Source organism: Heteronotia binoei, chromosome 6 (assembly GCF_032191835.1).
Source record: "Heteronotia binoei isolate CCM8104 ecotype False Entrance Well chromosome 6, APGP_CSIRO_Hbin_v1, whole genome shotgun sequence".
In the NCBI taxonomy this organism is placed as follows: domain Eukaryota; kingdom Metazoa; phylum Chordata; class Lepidosauria; order Squamata; family Gekkonidae; genus Heteronotia; species Heteronotia binoei.
Window position 1 is genome coordinate 28,520,811 of NC_083228.1, and position 21,952 is coordinate 28,542,762.

Sequence of the window (21,952 nt, forward strand, 5' to 3'; positions counted from 1 at the left end):
ACCGATGAGCATGCAGAGCGAGTGCGTCTTTTCTTATATGGGCCCACATTACAAGCACCTGCAACCCTGGACAGTTGAGCAGTTGGTCTTCCTGAAGGTCAGCTTGCCTCTGTTCGGCTCCCCAAATGTAGACTTTGAGAGTGAATGAAGTGAGCACCCACTTGCGCCTGCATCCTCTCTTGGTCCATGCTTGGAAGGTGGTTATAAAACGCTCTCCCACTAAACATAGACTAGAGTCCAAAGACAGCCCAAAAACTCACTCACAAATTGATTGACAGTGCACCCACCCCCTCATCCATCCCCAAACCAAAAGTGAATGCTGATTTAAAATCTGCAAAGTGATTCGAATTTCCCCATTCCCCAGATCCAAATTTCCACAATCCCCATCCACACACGCCTAAAAATACTGAAAGGCCATTGCAGTCCCCACTGTAACTGACAGCACCCACAGGCCCAGCCAGGATAACCCAGGTTTTTTTTCAGGGGCAGGAGGAAGGAAGAGGGAGGTGCCAGTGATGATGACAGGCAGCCAGCAGCCATACCAATGCTGAGGTCCCTCTAATGGGACAGTGATAGCTGGTGTGTTGCTGCTGAACTGAGGGAGAAGGAATGGTTCCCTTCCTCTCACACAATCTGAGGCCCTCCCAGTGATCTTCCTCATTTGGGGTGCAACTCTGGCTCGCCTCCTCATGGCGCACCCTGGGTAACGCCAAAGAGCCTGGAACAGCCAACCATCCATCATTCAAGGTAAGTTTAAATGCTTCTTGATTTGTGTCAGATACAGAATGATGTGGAGCTAGGTGTGGTCCACTGCTTCTCTTATTTGAGAGTTGTGTTGTTTGGGCAGGGCTGGAGAGCTGTCATCTGTAGATTGCGCGTTCTGTGGCAGGGAAGTGGCATTTGGGTGACAGACCCAGAACCAGCATGCTTGTTGTGCTTGGCTAGCTCTCCCCGCGTTGTTTGGGGCAAGGTTGGAGACCTGGCATCTGGGTTTGCTGCAGCCTGGTCTGCAGAGCAGACCTTGAGCAGATTATGCTTTGTGTGGCAGTGAAGTTGGCAACTTGGCAACTGGGTTTATATTGGTTTCAGGCCAGCAGAGTTCATAGAGTAGACAGATGGACGTAGTGCATTTGGGTCCTATAGAGATTCTCTGATGTGAAGTTAGGTTTGGCTTTGGGTGCCCCAGGAATTGGACCCCCTGGTCCAATTTTTTTTGGCCTTGTGGGTGTTGTCTTGGACAGTGTCCTGAAGCTGCACAGCAGTTTGGGAAGCTCTCCTCAAAACCCCCTGCTCTCCAGAGCCACTTTTCGCATGATAATTACAGTGGGGGGAGTGGCTCTAATTGTTTTTTTTTTCACCATTGGGAACAGTGTTCCTTTTGGGGTGCCCACAGATGGGTGCAGTCTTTTTGGACCAGGGGGGCTGCATGTGGGGGAGTCCCCTGAAGCTGCCCTGCAGTTTTGGGGCCTTTCCCTCAAACCCCCCTCTGGTCAGAGCCACTTTTCCCACAGCAATTATAGTGGAGGAAGTGGCTAATTGGGCTTTCCCCAGCATTGGTGGCAATGGGCCTTTTGGGGAGCCCAAAGACAGGGGCCTCCTGGCCAAATCTTTTTGGGACTTGGGGGGTTTTGTAGGGGAGAGTCCCCTGCAGGTTCCCTGCAGTTTTGGGGGCTCTCCCTCAAACCCCCTCCCCTCCAGGCAGCTTCCAATATGCCATTGATTTCAATGGCCCATAGAGTATAATGGGGTCATATATTCAGAAATAGCCATATATTTCCTGTATATACAGTTATTCCGAATACCAATATTTGGAAATATATGGTATTCCAAATATTTTGGGCCCCATATATTTCCGAATCTGAATAATTCCGAATTATTATTTTTTTTGCACACCCCTACTCCAGATCCCCTAACTATCTTTGTTACCCTCTGGACACATTCCAGCTTGTCTATACCCTTCTTAAGTTGTGGTGCCCAAAAGTGAAAACTTCCAACTTCCAAAACCAATACTGTACTTTCAAATGCTAGAAGCTTCTCTTAATCTCAGATATTTATCATATTTTTAACTTTAACTTCCTCCAAAGGGTTGAAAGCAATGAAACATGGTTCTTCTCTCCTTGTTCATTGTATTGACAACAAGACTGTAAGGTGGGTTAGGCTAAGATGCACCAGTGTCACCCTATGAACTTCTCATCTGAGTCGATTTTTGAACTTGGGTTTTCCTTGTCCTAGTTTAACACATGAAGTGTTATGCCACAGTGCAAGAGTGGCCAACGGTAGCTCCCCAGATGTTTTTTGCCTACAACTCCCATCAGCCCCAGCCAGCATGGCCAATGGCTGGGGCTGATGGGAGTTGTAGGCAAAAAACATCTGGAGAGCTGCCGTTGGCCACCCGTGACACAGTGGATCCTTAAACTTCATTATACACTTATCTACAGTACAGGCAAAATGAATTGATAGTCACTCTTTCCTTCCAGTGATACCAGGGAACTAGAGGAGAGTGTTGCAAGGGGTACCTCACCACCCTCATTTAACTACATTTCCCATTACAGTTAAACTACTACAATTATACTAGAATAAAACTGATACAAGTTTATTTGCATGGATATGCCTCTACTGAATAGACCTCCAATTAGTAAGTCACTAGAGCAGGAGTGGCCAAACTTGCTTAACGTAACAGCCACACAGAATAAATGTTAGATGTTTGAGAGCAGGCAGGCAGGCAGGCAGGAAGGAAAATGCAGGAGGAGGAAAGAAAACAACTTTAAATGCATTATCCAAGCCACTGGCTGGCTTGGCGAAGAGATTTAAAGAGAGAAAAGACATCTCCAAACCAGCCGAAGGGGTGGTGGAGGCTTCAAGAGCCACACAATATTTGTGAAAGAGACCCATGTGGCTCCTGAGGCACAGTCTGGCCACCCCTGCACTAGAGAAACTTTGCTCAGTGTACATTCAGTGAAGCAAATCTATTTTTCTTTACAACCATGGAAGAATTGTTTTTCTGCCAACTGTAGTAATTTTTTCTTAAGAAGATAACAAGAAAGAATTCTTCAAAGAAAAAAAAAATCCCTACCTCAGGAATACGGACACTATATGGCTGATTGTGAAACCTTGGTGCATTGTCGTTCACATCCCCAACTTGGATATTCACCGAACCCTTGATCACCTATGAGCCAAATGAAAAAAAATAGATTTTAGTCATCCATATTAAGGACATATGAACTTTATTCAAAACTCAAGAAGCATGCACCAAGAAACACATTGGCAAACACCATGTTGGGAATCACTGGCCTAAAAGATAGTAAAGATGACACCAAGAGAATTTGCCTGGGAAGAGGAACTACAAAGATTGGATGACACCACAGAAAGAACTGGCATTCAGTCTGTGGAAGGCAAATGCATCCATTAAAGGAGGCATTTGGTGGAGGAAAAGTTGCTTTGACAGACCAGCTATGCTGTTTGTTTTTGAAAAATTTTGCATTGAATAGCATATGCGCTGTGTATAATTGTGTTCTGTGTTATATTGCTTTAATGCATTTGCAACTCCTTATTATATCGGCACCCTGAGTCCAAGGAGAAAAGGTTGGAAACTCTCGTTGGTCTCTGATGTGCTAATGGACTCAAATCTAACTAGCCAATATGACTACCCCCTACAAATATTTTAAGTGAACAAAGAAAAATAATATAAGCACCAAATACAATAAAACAGTATCAATAAGCACAATCTGAATTCCAAACCACTAACAAGGGTCAAGGGGGAGATCAGTTTGTAAATCCTTGCTTTAATGGACAAAAAGTAATTGTTGTCTCTAATGGAAAGAATACTTTTACTTAGATACAATCTGAAAATGCCTTCAGGTAGGCAGCCAGAAAATGAGACCGTTTTCGCACACAACTTACCACGCAGTCACGTCCCTGTTCTCTCCGCAGCGTCCGTCGGTTCTCCCACGATCTGCACCGAAGTTACAGGAAGTGCCGCGGCTTTTGCATAGCAAACATAAACCGCTAAAACCCAGTTTACGTTTGCTACACAAAAGCTGCGGCACTTCCTGTAACTCCGACGCAGATGGTGGGAAATCCAACAGACGCTGTGGAGAGAACAGGGACGTGACCGCGTAGTAAGCTGTGTGCAAAAATGGTCTGATTCTCTTTACAACCTGTGAATAATCCAGATGTGAATTAGACTTCCAAGAATAGAAGTTTCTGAGAGCATTTCAAGGCACTTGCTTCATTTTCACATCTGACCATTCACATATTATAAAGACTCCACACTGTGGCGGGGCAAACTGCAGTTTGCCCCACGCAAAATGCTGGTGTGGAGCAACTGGTGCGAAATCGCCAGCTTGTTCCACCCCAAAATGGAAGCTGGCCCCGGACCAACGTGAGTGCGGAATCACCCTCTATCCTAACTACTCTCTCAGGATGCCATCCCTTCTGGAATATATTTAGTCCTCCATGGGCCACTGCAGAGGGGAAGATTATATAAACTCCTTGATCCTATTTGGAGGTGGCCTGGTGATCTTAACAGGGGCAAGTCACTTTACAATTATATAAAGTGATAATATACCTGGTGCAAGATATGCATAGAAACCAGTTCCACACTCTGCCCTGACACTTACAAACTTTTATGTAAAAGAAAAGAATGTGGATGGCTATGCTTCCAAACAACACAGGCCTCAAATGTCTGTGTGCTCCCCCTAACATGATCATACTCCCACATCTGTGGGAAAGCTCCTTCAGGAAACTACTAGGACTACAGTGGCTGTGATATCCACTTCACAGAGAATGCTGTCCAAATCGTCTCTCTCTATTTTTGACTGTGGAACAAATGTCATGCTTACCCCTTGGCTGTCACTGACAGAAAACTCAACTGTGAATTCTGACTTGGCCTGAAATGAGAAGAAAGAGATATAATTAGAGATGCCACAATGGTAATCTGTTGATAGAAGGCTTTGGACTTGAGCCGAATATAATTACATGCATTCGCAGACTGGAAGAAGCAGGGGAGGCATCCCAGGAATAACTGCACAAACCCAGCACAAGACTGCAATGCAAGAACACTCTTGCACATATAAAGAGGATTGCAATGAAGGAACAAATGTTGGTCAAGAACTGCTTCTTGACTGGTAATATTTTGAGGACAATATGAGAGATTCAGAAAAATCACAAAAAGAGAATTAAGAGTATTCTGAACTACACAACTTTCTTTCAGAATTTCAAACACACAACCCACTTCTTGTTTATAGAGATCATCAGAGGGACTTTTCTGGGTCCCCCTCACTCACACTTAAAAATGAAGAAGCTGGCAAGAGATAAAATAAAGTACACGGTGACAGAAAGAAGGACCTTTTCAGCAGTGGCATGGCACCCCAATTCTAAAATAATCTCCTTTGATGTATTCAGGATGCAACTTCATTAATTTTAGGGACATTCACAATTCCTTCATTTTCCAGAGCTTTTAGTAAGCTTTTAGTGATCTTTGCTTGCGGCTGTTCCATGATATTATTATTCTATGATATTATTACTGGCTTTGATCTCATTTGGCTTATGGGAAGGTGTCTTATGACTATGGTTGTTTGTCTTATTGCTTTTGGCTGTTTTCATCTGTTGGTTAAACCTGGTCTTCATATTGTAGACTTTTAGAGTATGAAAGCAAGTTATACATGCATATAAGAGAGGGAAACTGCTGCAAAAGGCGTTGGATGTGGCAAGCTCACACAATGGGCTATTCTATTTGGTTGGTCTTAATAAGAGTTATTGCTTGCCTTCTGTTTTGGAATTTTACTATGGACAAGCACCATTTATTTAGTCAGCCATTTGTTTAAAAAAAATACTGGATAAACAAATTATGCCCTTGCTTCAGCAGCATGCATACTAGAACTGGATAAACAAGTTACTTACCAATTACACCATGAAACATACATTTATACAATTTTAATTACCTTTATAACTATATATAATCAGATAATAGTTTTCAGTAAAAATCTAACCACTACCACTTTCTCACACATATCTATGCAGTTGCTCAGTATAATGTGCTTACATTTTTAGTTGATTATGCTTTTGTGACATTTCCCTGTTCACCAGCCATTTACACACAACCCATCAGCCTGGTTCCAAACCACCACCTTTTTCCATTCTCTCTTTTATGCCACTGTTTGGCACACAGATCCCAGGGATATGATACCTGACTGTATAGTCTTCTATCCAAAATCATGGTGGTTCACTCAATAGCTCCCCATTTCCTTCACTACTCCTGCAGAAGATCCCTTTACCTCCAGCCTCCTCCTTCACTTCCTCAGGCCAACTGCTTTTCCAACTGTCATTCTTCCTCTCTTATTGCTCCATCCTCTAGCATTCTATTGTTTCCATAACAACCAAAAAACTTGCCTTCTTTGGACCCATTGTTTGTATAAATTCTTCTCCATTGTACCAACATAAAAGAAAAGAACCATAAAGGGATACTGTGATGGACATGGGACTGTCCTGCCTCTGAAGGAAAAAACAGCCACTCAGCTGAGCCTATGAGATCACTGCTCCAACATCCAATCACCAAGCAGAGGAGGAGGGATGGGACATTGGAGGGAAGCACAGCAGGAGTTTAGTTAAAATTTGCCTCTTGGAAAGTACAATGATGGTTTGCGGGGGCTCTGCCTCAGCAAAAGAGCAGACAGTTTGAAGGGTAGCTTTGCCTGATAGTGTGGCAGAGTGGTTTAACTCTATCCCTGGGAGAGAATAGATGACCCAATTGCTACACCTGTCTCTGGTGATGAGCAGATCTTGTACCATTTAGATTGAGAAGGTCTGGCTTGTGTGGATAGAATCCAGTGCATATGAAAGGACCCAACCTAGTGGTTTTGTCAGTGAATGCCTGTTTGTACCTGTAAGCATTAAAGGTGATTCAAACTACACTCTCACCATGACTAGCTTAAGCTTATGTGCCTCAGTCACATTTCTCCTTTGACAATCTGAAGACCTGTGCTGCTATTCTTTAAAAAGAGCCTGTAAATAAATAAATTAATCTTCTTTGTTATTTACACAACCCCCCCTGCCTCAGTGATCTCTTATGCTCTACTTGTTTGCCACAAACTTAACTCACCGCAGCCTTTATGCTCACTGTCCTCATAGCATCTTGTAATTGAGGGGAAGGTTTACAATTTAAAACTAACATGGTTGACACATATTTATATAGTTTCCAGGTTTTGATGTAGGACCAGCATCATTCATCTCAGCAATACATCATGGTGAGGCTGTGGCTCAGTAGTAGAATATCTGTTTGGCATGCAGAATGTCCCAGGTTCAATCCCCAGCATCTCCACTTTAAAGGATGGCAGTAGGCAAATCTAAGCAGGCAGTTCTGACTTTGATGGAACAAGGTCCGGCCCCTTCCCAGCCGAGACGGCATCGCCGTCGTTTAGGCTGGGGGCCGTCTTTGCCCCCTCGGAAGGAGGGAGCAGAAGAGTGACAGCCCCGGCACATCCAGGTGCTTTTTCTGGGCGGGCATCGGGGCTATATAAGCCCCGGCACCGCCCAGAGCTACGCAGTTGTTTCGGGCTCTCTGTCCCCCCGCCCTCCCCTTTTGGCAGTACAGGTTTCAACCGGTCGCCTTATTAGGGGCCAGGTAGGAATTTTTTCATCTTCACAGAATTGGCCCTTGTGGAGTTGTTTTTCACCTACCTTGTACTGCCTTGTAGTGTTAGGGTTTGTTAGTATGATTTGTTCGGTCGTAGGCTGGAGGATGTTTTGGCCACAGTGTTTTCAGGGGAGCACCTATGGCCTAGCACCAGGGTTGCGGGTGGTCTGTATGAACCGCAGATGGGCTACACGGCTCAGTGCGGGGAATGCAGATCACGGAAAAGCCTCACCTGGACAGATCTTTCCATGGGGGATTGATGCTAACCCAGGTGGAGAATGGCTTGGGGCCTGGCCGCTCAGCAACAACCCGAATACGGAGGGCTTGTGCTGGGGGCAGGATTGCTCACCCTTCAGGACAAGGCGGGGTCAGGGGGTGACCCCAGGGCTTGTCCTTCTAGGCCCCATCCCTGCCAGTTATAGGTTTGACAAGTTCTTTCAATAAAGCGGCCCGGTTTTTATACCCAACACATTGTGTCTGCCTCTTCATTCCGACTGGGGGGGCAATGGTCTGATTCTGTAAAAAGCAGCTTTATGTGTCCAAGTGGAATACCTGTTACCACAAAAGGCCAGTATCCACCAACAATTCCATAAGCAATTTGATCCAATAAATCCCATTCTAGTATATGAGTCTCACAATGTGTGGCACCAATACCTCAATTTAAAGTTACATTAATTTCTGAACATTAGTTTTGAGTCACCATATTTGCTCAAGTTGATAGATTTCATACAATGACATATTTTGCATTGATTAGGAGGCTACCCTTCCCAAATCAGCAATTTCCCTTCTCTTTTGCCTTGAAAACTGTCTACCTTAGAGGGGGTTCTGAGGATACTTTACATAGCACATGCTTTCTTCCATGAAATCTCAGGCAATGCAATCTGAGAAGGGCTGTGGGATTTAACGCCTAAGGGCAATGCCTGCAGCTAGTTTGTGAAAGCCAAATGCCAAGGATAAAGGAGACATCATCCATTTGTCTCAGTAAGGCACTGTGTCATTCTTCCATTACCTCTGATTCTCATCCATCCCCTCACCTTCATCCACTGCAATAAGGAACAAAAAAGTGATGAAAGACATTGAAAGAAAGAATTCTGTTGAACATGAAAATGACAAGCTAGGACAGAGATTAGCAAGACAAACAGGGTGGACTGCAGGCTACTTTATGCTCTGTAGAATATTCCATTCCGCATCTTACTTTCCTAGCAAGTAAATTTTTGCTTTAAAATGCATAGTGCATCTTGTCCTTTGTCAAAGCTACATGGTCCCTCTAAACTATTTTCATCTATCCCACTGTGTCATTTTTTTGTGCATTTATGTCACTTTCCTCATGCTAGTTGCCTTATGTTGCATCCTGACCTCCCTTTCCCTCGTTTTCAATTCATCTTTTATCACTATTGCTTTTTATTCTGCTCTTGTATTCCACCTTATCTCACATTTAGCTTCCAGATCACACCTGCCTCTTCCATACTCATTGTTTTATACAGAAATGCACATTGCTTGCCATGACTTCCTTCTGACTGACTGCTTCATAAATACAACCACCATACTTCTAACACGTAAATGACTGAATTAAACAGACCATCTCATAGGCATTGTCTATTCTTTTTGCCACTCAAACATGTACAATGATGCTAACAACCCAAGAGATCTTAAAGTGCTGATGAACATTCCCTTTCTTTACTCAGTCTTTCACAACAAATCAAATTTTCTACATGCTCCTAACTGTTCCTCTTGGTATCATGTCGTGTACCTTCACTTCTTTGCAGCCAGATAATAGTACAGCACAGTGGCAAAGGGATATGAACTGTAAACTGGGAAAGTTCCTGATCCAAATTTAATTTTGCTAGAAGCAAACATAGGCATACCACTGTTCTTTTAGCTTCACCTCCACATCTGCAAAAAGGGAACACCATCATTGTCCTACTAGAGAAAACTTGAATTGGGATTAATTTGTAAGGATTACTGAAATCAGCAGGCATCCATCCAGTCAGGCAGACTGGCACTTGAGTCTTTAAGAAGAGGATTTAATTATTCACATCTAATCTTCCACTCTTCCACTGTAGACATGCTTTTTTTGTCCCCTTTGCTGCCCCTGATGGTTTGCTGACTCCTAGGAACAAAACTGGGGGTTGCTACGGTGTCAGCATTGGAAGGGGAAGCCTGGCATACCATGGATAGTAAGATGCATGCCATCATGTGTATGAAGTCCTTTGAAATGCATGATTTAAATACTTGTGGCACTCAATATCTTTTTGAAGCCCTAAATCCATCTTTGGATAACTCCTTAGTTCCACTCCTCCCTTAAAATAGGCTGCTTGAATCCCTAAATGCAGGAGGGCTCTCATCTTCTCTGAGGACACATTAACACTTCAGTCATATGATAATAATTTTAGAAAATGTTAACAACAGGTAACTGTGGCATACCTTCCTACAAAAAACTTAACTTTCTCTTTCAGTAGCAGTAAGGAGACTATGACCAACCACAGCAACAATGCTAAACTGACAACCATGTGAAATAGTGATGAATACATAAAGAGGACGAAATAGCAAGTTAGAGGCAGGTACATCTATTTAAAAGGCTTCTTTTCAATATACTCTTTTGGCTTCTGGATGTTAAGACTATTTTGTAGCAGCATTTGAAAGCTTGGCACTTAGAAACATTTTGTTTTAAAGAAGGCCAAGATGGCTTGGGGTTAGAGTCTTGACATTTTAAATTTAAAGCCCTTGTCATAATCCCATTAGCCCCGTGGTGCAGAGTGGTAAAGCAGCAGTACTGCAGTACTGTGGTCTGAACTCTCCTCAAGACCTGAGTTTGATTCCAGCGGAAGCTGGATTCAGGTAGCTGGCCCAAGGTTGAAGCAGCCTTCCATCCTTCCGAGGTCAGTAAAATGAGGTCCAGCTTGCTGGGGGAAAAGTGTAGATGACTGGGGAAGGCAATGGCAAACCACCCTGTAAAAAGTCTGCCGTGAAAATGTTGTGAAAGCAACATCACCCCAGAGTTGGAAATGACTGGTGCTTGCACAGGGGACCTTTCCTTTCCTTTCATAATCCCATACTAAGGAGGGGGCAGTTGGCAATATCACAGTAATAAAAGCTGCTTGGGGCCCAACTACATGTGACACAAGTTGGATCAGGGTCCTCCAAGCCATTCATTGGGGGACTTGCCATAAAAAAATGCTCCACTGCTTCATGCTGCACAGAGCTCTGTGAGAGGGGAAGAATGGTTTCGCCTTCAGTCTTGTTGTATACTGGACCTAACTGAAGACTGTAGTGAACGTTCCTGCCAGACTCATTGGAGCCAGATGACAGAGCTTGGGGACCTGGGAACAATGGGCAGCAGGATACAAATCCCTGCTGCCCTGCACCAATCACAGCCCCCTGCTGGTTTGAACTATCCAATAACATGCTTGCGTGGTAACGCAGAGTTCTATATAGTTGGCCACATTGGCCCAGTTCGGCAGTCTTAGCAGAGCAGCCTCCACCATGCTGCAACGAATAAAGAGCTGTTTATCAATGCTACCTCATCTCATCAGTGCCTGGAACCCACTATATTATAAGTCTCAAGCCATTTTCCTAGGATGGGTGAAACCCAAGGCAGAGGCAAACTGCCCTGCCCCCAATTTATGCTAGGGGAAATGGCACAGGTGTGAAAACAGAAGCCTTCCTTCCCCACCCCACCCCCTTGCAGTCCTCAAGGCCGTACTGAGCAACAGAACATTTTTTAAGTGAGTGATTTTTAAGGATCCCAGACTCTACCTTTATATGGTTTTTTTCATGAGTCTGATGATGCCCAGTGGGATACTTGGCTAATAGAAAAAAAAATTGATTAATTGGGTTATGCTGTCAGACCCAGCAATCTACAGTCCACAAGAATAGGACATCTAGTTCTTCTGACTAACTAGCAATCCTGACATAGCAGTGTTTCTAGAAGACAGTGAATATCACTTGCCTACTGTAAGCTAGTTGTCCTGTAGTTCCTGCCACTGGCCAGAGCTAGGTTGCAGAAGACAAGCTGAATTCCCCACCTCAGACCCCTTTGCTTCAAGACCTGACACACAGGAACATTTAATACATAATTACATTGATCCCATTTACAAAACGACATTCACTCTGACTGTGCAAAACACTACCCCTCCAACCATCCTAGTTTTAAAACAACAGCTTAATCTTTCTTTCTTTCTCTTTCTTTCTTTCTTTCTTTCTTTCTTTCTTTCTTTCTTTCTTTCTTTCTTTCTTTCTTTCTTTCTTTCTTTCTTCTTCTTCTTTTTTTTTTTACAAAGTACATTCTTCTGGAAGTTAAAGCTGAAGTTTAAAGCAAGCTTCACAAAGTAATACCCTCCCAGACCAGTACATATATCTCCATATGTCGACACCATATATTAAAGTAAATCTTCCCAAAAGAACTTATTGTTCACATAACTATACATGTTGTCATAGAAGAAAGCAATAAACAGTATTCTTTTAATTGTATTCAGTGTTCTTTTCCTCTGAACATTTCTATACCACTTCTTATTTTATTTTTTTTGTTCTTTCTCCTAGCCCAGTAATTCTGAGGAAAAGCCATCCAAAACTCATCCAAGAAAAGGGCTTTCTTCACTGTTAATCACAGTTTCATATATCAACAAAACATCAAGATGACCATTCAACAAACAAAAAGTCTCTCCTCTGCTGTGTTGGACTTTAGAGAACTGACTGCTGAATCAAGGGAAAGAAAGAGTAAGGAAAGGAAACCAGGAGTAGATATTTTTTTGGAGAGAAGGGATTGGAAGTGCAAAATGTAATTTATGACAATGTAAGGGAGGTCAGTGTGTTATATTTCTACAGAGGGGTGCTGAAGCTTTTATCTGTGTAAAAGGAGATATGAGAGATGCTTCTTAATTCTGTGCAGGTAAGGAATAGACTGTAGTTGCTCATTAGTGTGAGACAAATACTCTGCATATGATAAGATGTTTGTAACTATCTAATTCTTTCTCTTTAGGAATTTTGTGTCATGGATACACTGGCTGCTCCTCTAAATAAGACAACAAATGGGGCACATACGTGGTATTATATATTTGACTTGCTTTACTGTTTTTGACTATGGAAGTTATCTGCCTGCACATGACTTTAGTTCCTCATTTCTGCTTATGGCTCATTTGATTTCTGTTTATGGATAACTATTTATGACTCATCTGGGTTATGCTGTCCCTATAGGGTTGCCAAGTCCAATTCAAGAAATATCTGGGTACTTTGGGGGTGGGGCAGGAGACATTAGGGGTGGAGCCAAGATCAAGGCTGTGACAAGCATAAATGAACTCCAAAGGGAGTTCTGGCCCTAACATTTAAAGGGATGGCACACCTTTTCAATGCCTTCCTTCCCAAGGAAATAATGAAGGATAGGGGCACCTTCTTTTGGGGCTCATAGAATTGGACCCCCGGTTCCAATCTTTTTGAAACTTGGGGGGTATTTTGGGGAGATGCACTAGATGCTATACTGTAAATTTGGTGCCTCTACCCCAAAAAACAGCCCCTCCAGAGCCCCAGATACCCGCAGATCAATTCTCCATGATTTTCTATGGGAATAACTCTCCATAGGGAATAATTGCATTCCCAGCAGACATTTTCCTCCCCTCTCCCCCTCCCCCACTTTCTTAGGACCCTGAAGCGGGGGGAGAGCCTCCAAACCGGGGGATCCCCTGCCCCCACCTGGGGATTGGCAACCCTATGTCCCTATGATTGATTTATTTATTATTAAGGATATTTTTATATTGCCTCTTCAGAGTCCTACTCACGGTGGCTTACACTTTAAAGCAACATCACAGTATAAAAACAGGCCATTGGACACAAACAGCATGAAGAACTATCCATAAAACAAGCAAACTGTTTAAAAGTTTGGACAAGAAGATGTGTTTGGACGTGGCATCTAAAAGAAAGTAAACCAGGTGCTGGATGTTGTCCACAGCCCCACCCACATATACACATGAATTTTCATTTGTAAAATACTGAACAGCATATTATTTATTACCTCTCTGTCTAGAGGTTGTCGCAGCCACACAACTCCAGTCATGCTTTCCACTGCAAAGAATCGGCTAGCTTCCTCCCCAACCACTCCATACACAAGAGGATCATTATCAAGGTCCCGGGCAAGCAACTGGGTCACTGATGAACCTACAAGAAAAGAAAGAAAAACTCAGAAAAATAGACATGCGCATGAATGAATAGGAGCAACAGATACAGCCATTTCTTCTAAACAACAAAAGGCTATTTTGTTTGATGAACAGTTTTTTCCCTTAACACAAACTTTCTTAGGGAAAAGAATTTCATCCAACCACATCAGTAGACAGTGGAAGATTCTGGAAATCAAGTTGACTGAATTGTAGATGCTCCATGCTTTTAGGAGCTATCGGTCTTTTACACAGCTGTGATTTAGTCATGTGGGTAAAATGATCTAGAGAATTACAAATGAGTCTGACTATGATCAGTTGACCTATGAAAGGTGCACACTGTCCCAGGCAGTTGATCTACATGCTTTGAGCATGAGCTGGAAAAGAGATATAAAGAGGGAATGTCTAAAGCAGGGCCAAACTGTAGCTCTTTCACAATAGGTGGTGGAGCTCATCCAGGGATTGTTATGCAGCTGCACCTACTATTCAATGGACAAAGTGGGAAGGAGGAGGTGGAATTCTCAGAAAGGTTCAGGAGCTGTGCTTCTGTGAGCTCCCGCTGAATCCAAGGCCTGCTCCTGAACTTAAACCCAGTCAAATTAGGAGGGAAATATCTTTCTTGTAACTATTATCCTTTTCTGAGTTTCTTTGCTATATAGTTCCCTGAACAGGAGGTAAAGCTTGTAAAAAGGCACTCTGCTTCAGTAAATTCCAGAAGACTTATTTCAAGCTTTTTTAGGAACATACAAAAAGGTTTTAAATCTGACATTTTCGGGTCTACATGCTTGGCATATGTGCATGATACATATATATTCATCAGAAGGTACCAGGATTAGCTGTCCCTTCCTTTCAACTGACTAACCCGAGTAGCTGCAAATAGCACATGTGGAGCAGCTGTTTACTTGACAGTGCTGCACAGCTTTGGTCTCTCCCTTTGCACTTAGAAACATTTCTACTTCAGCTATGAAAATAAGGTTTTTCCTGCAGCCACCATAAATTTGTTATACTTCAGGGTGCTACAGAACTGCTATTTTTGGTTACAGAAGAACAAGACTCACCTTCTGGATTTTTATTCTTAATATAGCAAGTGGTAGGATAAATCACTGTCCAAGGCACTACAACCTCTTCATCTTTAGAAGGGTTTCAAATAGCCCCAGATTCCTTTGTAGAACCACTTTATGCTAAACTTCTGCTCATTAGCAAAGTTACCCTTGCCCTGCTGAGTCAGTACTTTATGCAGAAACTGCACTTCTTGACAGGAAAGAATTGATGGTCATGAGGAAGCCAGATTAGCTCAGAAGTGCCTAAGCAGCCCCCCCCCCCAGCTGAGTCAATCTCAAGGAAGTTGCAGATCATCCATGCATCTTCTTGAGTAAAAAACTGACACACAAACTACTCAAGCAACAAAAGGCAGAGACAGCGTTCTTTTAAAAACCTCCCATATCCATCTCAGCTAATTCTGTTGAGCAGAAAGAGACCTGGACATTTCAGAGGACGGGCATTAAAAAAGAGAGGACTGTCTGAAAACCAAGACATCTAGCCATCCTAGTTAATCCTAGGCAGGAAAAAAGTATCTGAATGTTCTCGTTCTGCAGGAGAAATAAGTAACTCTCAGTTATTTTCATAGAATATTCTTCAGAATATCAAATTTAGAAATTATGCATGCTTTTTTGTCAATTTTTGAGAAAAGCATTGCATGTACAGATTGGATGTGTATGAACTAAGACTGGTCCTGGCCTATACCTTAAAGCAGGGAACAATATATAAACTAGGTTATGTCATCCTACCATTTTTGCAGCTAAACTTTTATAAATACATAAAATCACATATTTTATGAAGTCTTCAGTTTGGGTTTAGCAGAAACTGTGCTTCCTCAATTGCAACAGGGGCAGATTGGGAAGAATTATGTTCCTGGAATAGGGTTGCCAAATCCAATTCAAGAAATATCTGGGGACATTGGGGGTGGAGCCAGGAGACATTGGGGGCGGAGCCAGGAGCAAGGGTGTAACAAGCATAATTGAACTCCAAAGGAATTCTGGCCATCACATTTAAAGGGACAGCACACCTTTTAAAATGCCTTCCTTCCATAGAAAATAATGGATAGGGGCACCTTTTGGGGGGGCTCATAGAATTGGACCCCCTGGTACAATCCTTTTGAAACTTGGAAGGTATTTTGGAGAGAGGCACTAGATGCTATACTGAAAATTTGCCGCCTCTACCTCAAAAAATAGCCCCCTCAGAGCCCCCGATACCTGCAGATCAATTCCCCATCATTCCTTATGGGAATCCTTCGTGGAGGTGCATAACAGCTGTGGGGGTGAAGCTTCCCCTGCCGGCCAGCTGGCTGGGGGAGGGGGGAAGCCTGTAATATCAGGGGATCCTCCGCTTGTACCTGGGGATTGGGAAGCCTATCCTAGAAAAAGAGCCCCAGCCTGCCCTAATCCCACCTAGGGTTGCAAGGTCTGTAATGGGAAATACCTGGAGACTTTGGGGGTGGATCTGGGAGACAGCAAGGTTTGGGGAGGGGATAGAATCCACCCTAAGCGGCCACTTTCCCAGGAGAACTGATCTCTGCCAGCTAAAGATCAGTTGTAAAAACTGGAGATCTCCAGGCCTCATCTGGAGGCTGGCAATCCTAACCCCACCCCCCAATGGAGAGAGGAGAAGACCGCCTGCCTGCCTGCTCATGCCCTACTCCATAAGGGGGGAAGGAGGGAGAAAGAAGCAGCCTGCCTAGCTAACTGGCCAGTACCTCCTCTCAGGTAGGGTTGCCAAGTCCAATTCAAGAAATATCTGGGGACTTTGGGGGAGGAGCCAGGAGACTTTGGGGGTGGAGCCAGGAGACATTGGGGCGGAGCCAAGAACAAGGGTGTGACAAGCATAATTGAACTCCAAGAGAGTTCTGGCCATCACATTTAAAGGGACAGCACACTTTTTAAAATGTCTTCCTTCTATAGGAAATAACAAAGAATAGGGGCACCTTCTTTTGGGGCTCATAGAATTGGACCCCCTGGTCCAATCGTTTTGAAACTTGGAGGGTACTTTGGGGAGAGGCACTAGATACTATATTGAAAATTTGGTGCCTCTACCTCAAAAAATAGCTCCCCCAGAGCCCCCAAAACCTCCAGATTAATTCCCCATTATACCCTATGAGAATTGATCTCCACATAGGGAATAATGAAGACGTTTCCCTCTCCTCCTCCCTCCCCCCCCCCCCTTTCTGGCAACTGAAGCGAGGGACTGGCCTTTCTACTCACGAGTTGCTGCCAGCTTCTTTACAGCAGCAGTCACACCATCCCAAAGTGGAGCCTTGAAATCAAGCCTCCGGAGGTGCAAAGGCACATGGTCCTTTGCAGGCGGGGCTTCTCTCCTCCCCCCCCCAGCCAGCTGACTGGGCGCGGGAAGCAGCTTGCGAAAAGGAAGAACGGCTGCTGCAACGGGGCTGGGTGGGAAGGGAAGGGAGGAGGAGAAGCATCGGGCATTGGAGTCCGTCAAGACCCGCCTGCGTTCGGCAGCCACCTCCACCCGCTCGCTGGCGAGCCAGCCTCCCTTCTCAAGATTTCCCTTGCCAGGCTCAGCACCTCCTCCCCGGACGACGCAAATGCTCCTTGGCGCCATTCCCCCCTCCTCCCCCCGCTTCCAGAGTTATGGAAAGCGGGAAAAGAGGCTGAAAATCCAGTATTCTCCCGCCAGGGCGGGAGGCTTGGGAAGGCTACTCTCAGGCTATGCTGAGGCTGGGCCTGCTGGATGTTGCTTCCCTCAGTCAATGCTTGCTTTAGTGGGTTGGATACTATCTCCCCAGGATTGCACAAAGCTCTGGCAAACCAGGTACCCCTTCTCTTCTTCTGCACAAAGCCACCTTCCCTAGGCTGCACAGAAGGGGCAAGCACTACCTCCCGCAAGTTATGCAGACTTGGGTGGGCCTGGCACTGCCTGCTCTGGGCTACATGCAGGGCTTTTTTTTTGTAGCAGGAACTTCTTTGCATATTAGGCCACACACCCCTGATGTAGCCAATCCTCCTGGAGCTTACCGGGCTCTTAGTACAGGGCCTACTGTAAGCTCCAGGTGGATTGGCTACATCAGGGGTATGTGGCCTAATATGCAAAGGAGTTCCTGCTACAGAAAAAGCCCTGGCCACATGGAGTATGGGCAGGCTGGGTGCTGCCTCACTTCTTCTATGCAGGGCTTGGGCAGGCCAGGTACTGCCTCCCCCAGGCCATACCGGGCTCAGGTGGGCTGGGTGTTGCTGCTGCTCTGCTACTGGGCTGGTAGCCCAGGTAAGTGGGGATGCCAGCAGCCCACTAGAAGATGTCTTGGTGCAGATAACAGCCAAGTTACTCTGACTGCAACTCAGGTTTCTGGCTCCATATGGAGACAGGCTTGTGCAATGAAAGGGGCTAGTTAGATATGTACCTTTAAAAAAAATTGAAAGCTGGAAATTCACAGAGCCTAATACTCTCAGACTGATATAATTAAATAAAATCCAAACTTTACCTCCTTAGAGCAGACATCTAGGCTTTGCTATGGATCTTTCACAGAATTTCACAGCAATGCAGGTTTGGGAAAGATAAAAAAAATGCACCAGGGGAAACCTGCTAGGGCACAAATACACCATGAAGCTAAGGGGAAGCAAGAACCTGCTTCCCAGCAGTATTGAATCCAGGGAAAATAACCCATGCGGAAAATCTATGCATTACCTTTTGCAACAGATCATAGGTAGCCACACAAAATGTGATCCATTTGATATTATTAACAAGTATTAGAATTAGATCAAACATTTGGCTTGCTTCATTTTCTGGCAATTCCACTCTCTCTCTTTCTCTGGGTTTTAATAAAACTAACTTTTTTATTTAAGCAAACCTCCACGTTACATACTAGTGTGAATCTACCTCCTCTTATCATATTCCCAAATACTTTTGCCAAGTTACTGAGAAAGTATATGCTAAATGTATAGGGGGAGAGGGTGCTTAGAGACTGGATACTCCCTACAAATTCTCTTATAAATGTGAAATGTCACCATGCTAGTGCCAGCAACACCAGGGAATGCAGTACAGTCATGAAGAGATTGCACCGTATATATCGACACGTGCAGTGAGCCCAACACAAACATTACCCGATGTCACGAAGAACACTGCCATGTGCAGAAGTTCTAGAGGTCTCTAGGCTGGATAATGTTTGAATCAGCTCCCACTGTCTGCACTTCACAGTTACATGGAGAAGGAACCAGCACAAAATGGGATATCACAAGGAACTGGAAACATAAAGAAAAGGGGCTTGAAGATGGATAGGAGGTACATAAATTCTACATGGCAAGTTAGTACAAAACCAAAAGCCACTGTTAAGGTTCTACAGCATTCTGAAAGTACTGCCCTGTTTGTTTTCCAATTAACCCCGACCAGGGCTCCCCCCCCTAGAAAAAGCCCAGAAGGAACTCATTTGCATATCAGGCCACACCCCCTGATACCAAGCCAGCCGGAACTGCATTCCAGTGCATTCCAGCTCAAAAAAAGCCCTGGCCCCAACCAGTCATAAGGTCTGCCAACCATGCTATTGAATGTTTTCTTTTTCTCTTTCCTCTCACGGAGAATTTCCTCCCACCATCTATGCCTTTTACTAAAAGAGAGTAATGCTCTTTGGCATATTAATTTTCCTTTAATAGAAGAAATGAGGCACAATAGAAAATAGAGATACTGTTATCTTGCGCATTTCTTAAGCCACATAAAGGTCTTTCACAGAGCAGCATTTGTGCACGATTGAGACAGAGATAAGTGTAGTCTTGTGGAACAATTATAGTAAAAACAGATCATCCTAAAGGTTTGGAGACTGAACACCTGTGGATAATAAAGGGAGCTAAGACAAAGCCACCATCAGCTGTCACCAAACCTGCAATTCTATCACTTTTTGTCCATTTATCAACAATTATCCATTGCTAGAAATCATTTTTAGCATTCAAAGAGCGGCTAGTACAGCACTCAAATGTAATTGCAAATGACCTTTCCAGAAATGTAATTTTTTTTTATAACTTTATGTTTAAGATGGGAATGTCAAGTGATGTTGCCAATTTTGTACTTGTGTTAGAAAGCAGGGGATACTGAGAATGCTCGTATTTGCCTTCATATGATCCTCAGAAATACAGAGCCCCTGAGTACAACAACTAGGACTCAGCACCACTAAGGAAGTCAAAGAAGAAAGAGAAAAGACCAGTTTTCTATATTCTTCCTGGTAAGCTAAAAGCAAATCTGTCCAAAGGTATGAGAATCTTCTTCAGAAGAATAAATATGTTCTTTAGTGGTTAAAAAAAGAAGGGCCATGCACCTTAGTGGCAAAGGCTCAACTATATGTGACACTGGGAGTTCTGTGAACACAGCTCCCAATATGTATTGTTCTTCCAAAATACAGTAAGAAATGAGATTTGGACTATGGCATGAAGGGAGGGGAGTCGGTTTGCCAGTCCCCGGGGGGGGGGGGTAGAGGATCCCCCAATTTTGCAGGCTCTGGCTGGCCACTGGCTACACTTCCAGAAATGACATCAGTATATTGTGGATGTCCCCCACCCACCCCCAGAACGTCTCCCAAATTCCCCTGCTGGCAGGCAGAAGACAGCTGGCAATGCTAGAGGGGAGTAAGTCATGAATCAGCCTCAGGGAGATTCTATTTTCTCTGGGGTTATGGTTGCCAGATCCCCTCAGGCCAGCAGCAGGGGATGGGGGTCAGGGCAGACATACAGGGACTTGCATCTGTATTCCTGAATTTCTCCAGCTGGGCAAACATCATCTCCCCAGACCTGTTTCAAGTCAGGAAAATGGTATTCAGATACTACTTGGAGCTCTAGAGACCTGATCAAGGGGAAAAAGCAGGGAACATTGTTCACAACCAATAGAACCACACACAGCTGAACTCTTGAAAGATTTTATTTTCCAGATGACACATGGATTTTTCATGAGGCAACTCAGCCTTTCCAGAGTTTGGAATCTTCTAATCTAGACAGGCTTGCCAGCTCTGGGGTTGAGAAATACCTGAAGATTTTTTTGGGGGGGGGGCGGGGAGGCGGGTGTTAGGTACAGGGACTTCAGCATGGAATAATGCCATAGAGTCCACCCTCTAAGACACTGGTTTTCTCCAGGGGAACTGATCTCTGTTGTTTGGAGATAGTTATAATAGAAGAAGATGATGATATTGGGTTTATATCCTGCCCTCCACTCCGAAGAGTCTCAGAGCGGCTCACAATCTCCTTTACCTTCCTCCCCCACAACAGAAACCCTGTGAGGTGGGTGGGGCTGGAGAGGGCTCTCACAGCAGCTGCCCTTTCAAGGACAACCTCTGCCAGAGCTATGGCTGACCCAAGCCCATTCCAGTAGGTGCAAGTGGAGGAGTGGGGAATCAAACCCGGTTCTCCCAGATAAGAGTCCGCACACTTAACCACTACACCAAACTGGCTCTAGTGTGAGATCTCCAGGCTCCACCTGAAGGTTGGCCACCCTACATTCTATACCAGTCCCATATTCTTATTGAGCCTGTATGCACTTTTAGGGTTTTGAAAGAGCAGCGGACACTACAGTCAAATGGCTGCCAATGCCACAGAAGAAGGAAAAAATTACAAAAATGGTTGCTTTTTCTTAGCAGTAGAATTCCTGCCTGTCAGAAGTGGGCAAATGATGTGCCTGCTCAGAGTTCTTTTATGCCCTGCTAAGTTACCTCCCCAAACTCTGCCCTCCCAGCCACTTCCCCCCAAATCTTCAAAGTTTTTTTTTTTGGGGGGGGGAGAAGATACCATAAGAGCAAACAGATGAGTTTTTAATAATGTTAAGGAAGTATAAAACAGGCCTGATGAATATATAGGACAAAAATGTTCCACTAGTAAAAAACAAAACAAAACCAAAAAACACCACAACCCTGAGTGCGCTCTCACAGGGGAACTGCAGCCAGTACTACCTCTTTCAGAGCATATTTATAAAGTACATAGCTTTCCACACAATTCATATAAAACATTTTACAGTTACATCTTAAAAGAACAATGTACACAACATACATGAGGTAACTGGAAGTGTGACTGTTATGATTTCATATAACTGAAAAGCCACAGACTTTTATATATGCTTTTGAGTAAAATACAGACTACCAGTTAACAGCACTAAAAGTTCTGTAAATTATTCCATACAGAGATTTACAAACAAA

At 44.1% G+C, this 21,952-nt stretch overlaps 1 protein-coding gene across 1 annotated transcript in view; it reads right to left on the reverse strand.

The window, feature by feature from the left end:
* CDH23 (cadherin related 23) overlaps window positions 1-21,952 on the reverse strand; it is a 655,943-nt gene that overhangs the window by 544,136 nt on the left and 89,855 nt on the right. The window contains exons 3-5 of the mRNA XM_060241177.1: window positions 13,638-13,780; window positions 4,842-4,889; window positions 3,074-3,166 (exon numbers count right to left, since the gene is read on the reverse strand). Of these exons, the coding sequence (XP_060097160.1) occupies window positions 3,074-3,166; window positions 4,842-4,889; window positions 13,638-13,780 (284 nt within the window). The remainder of the gene's footprint in view (window positions 1-3,073; window positions 3,167-4,841; window positions 4,890-13,637; window positions 13,781-21,952) is intronic.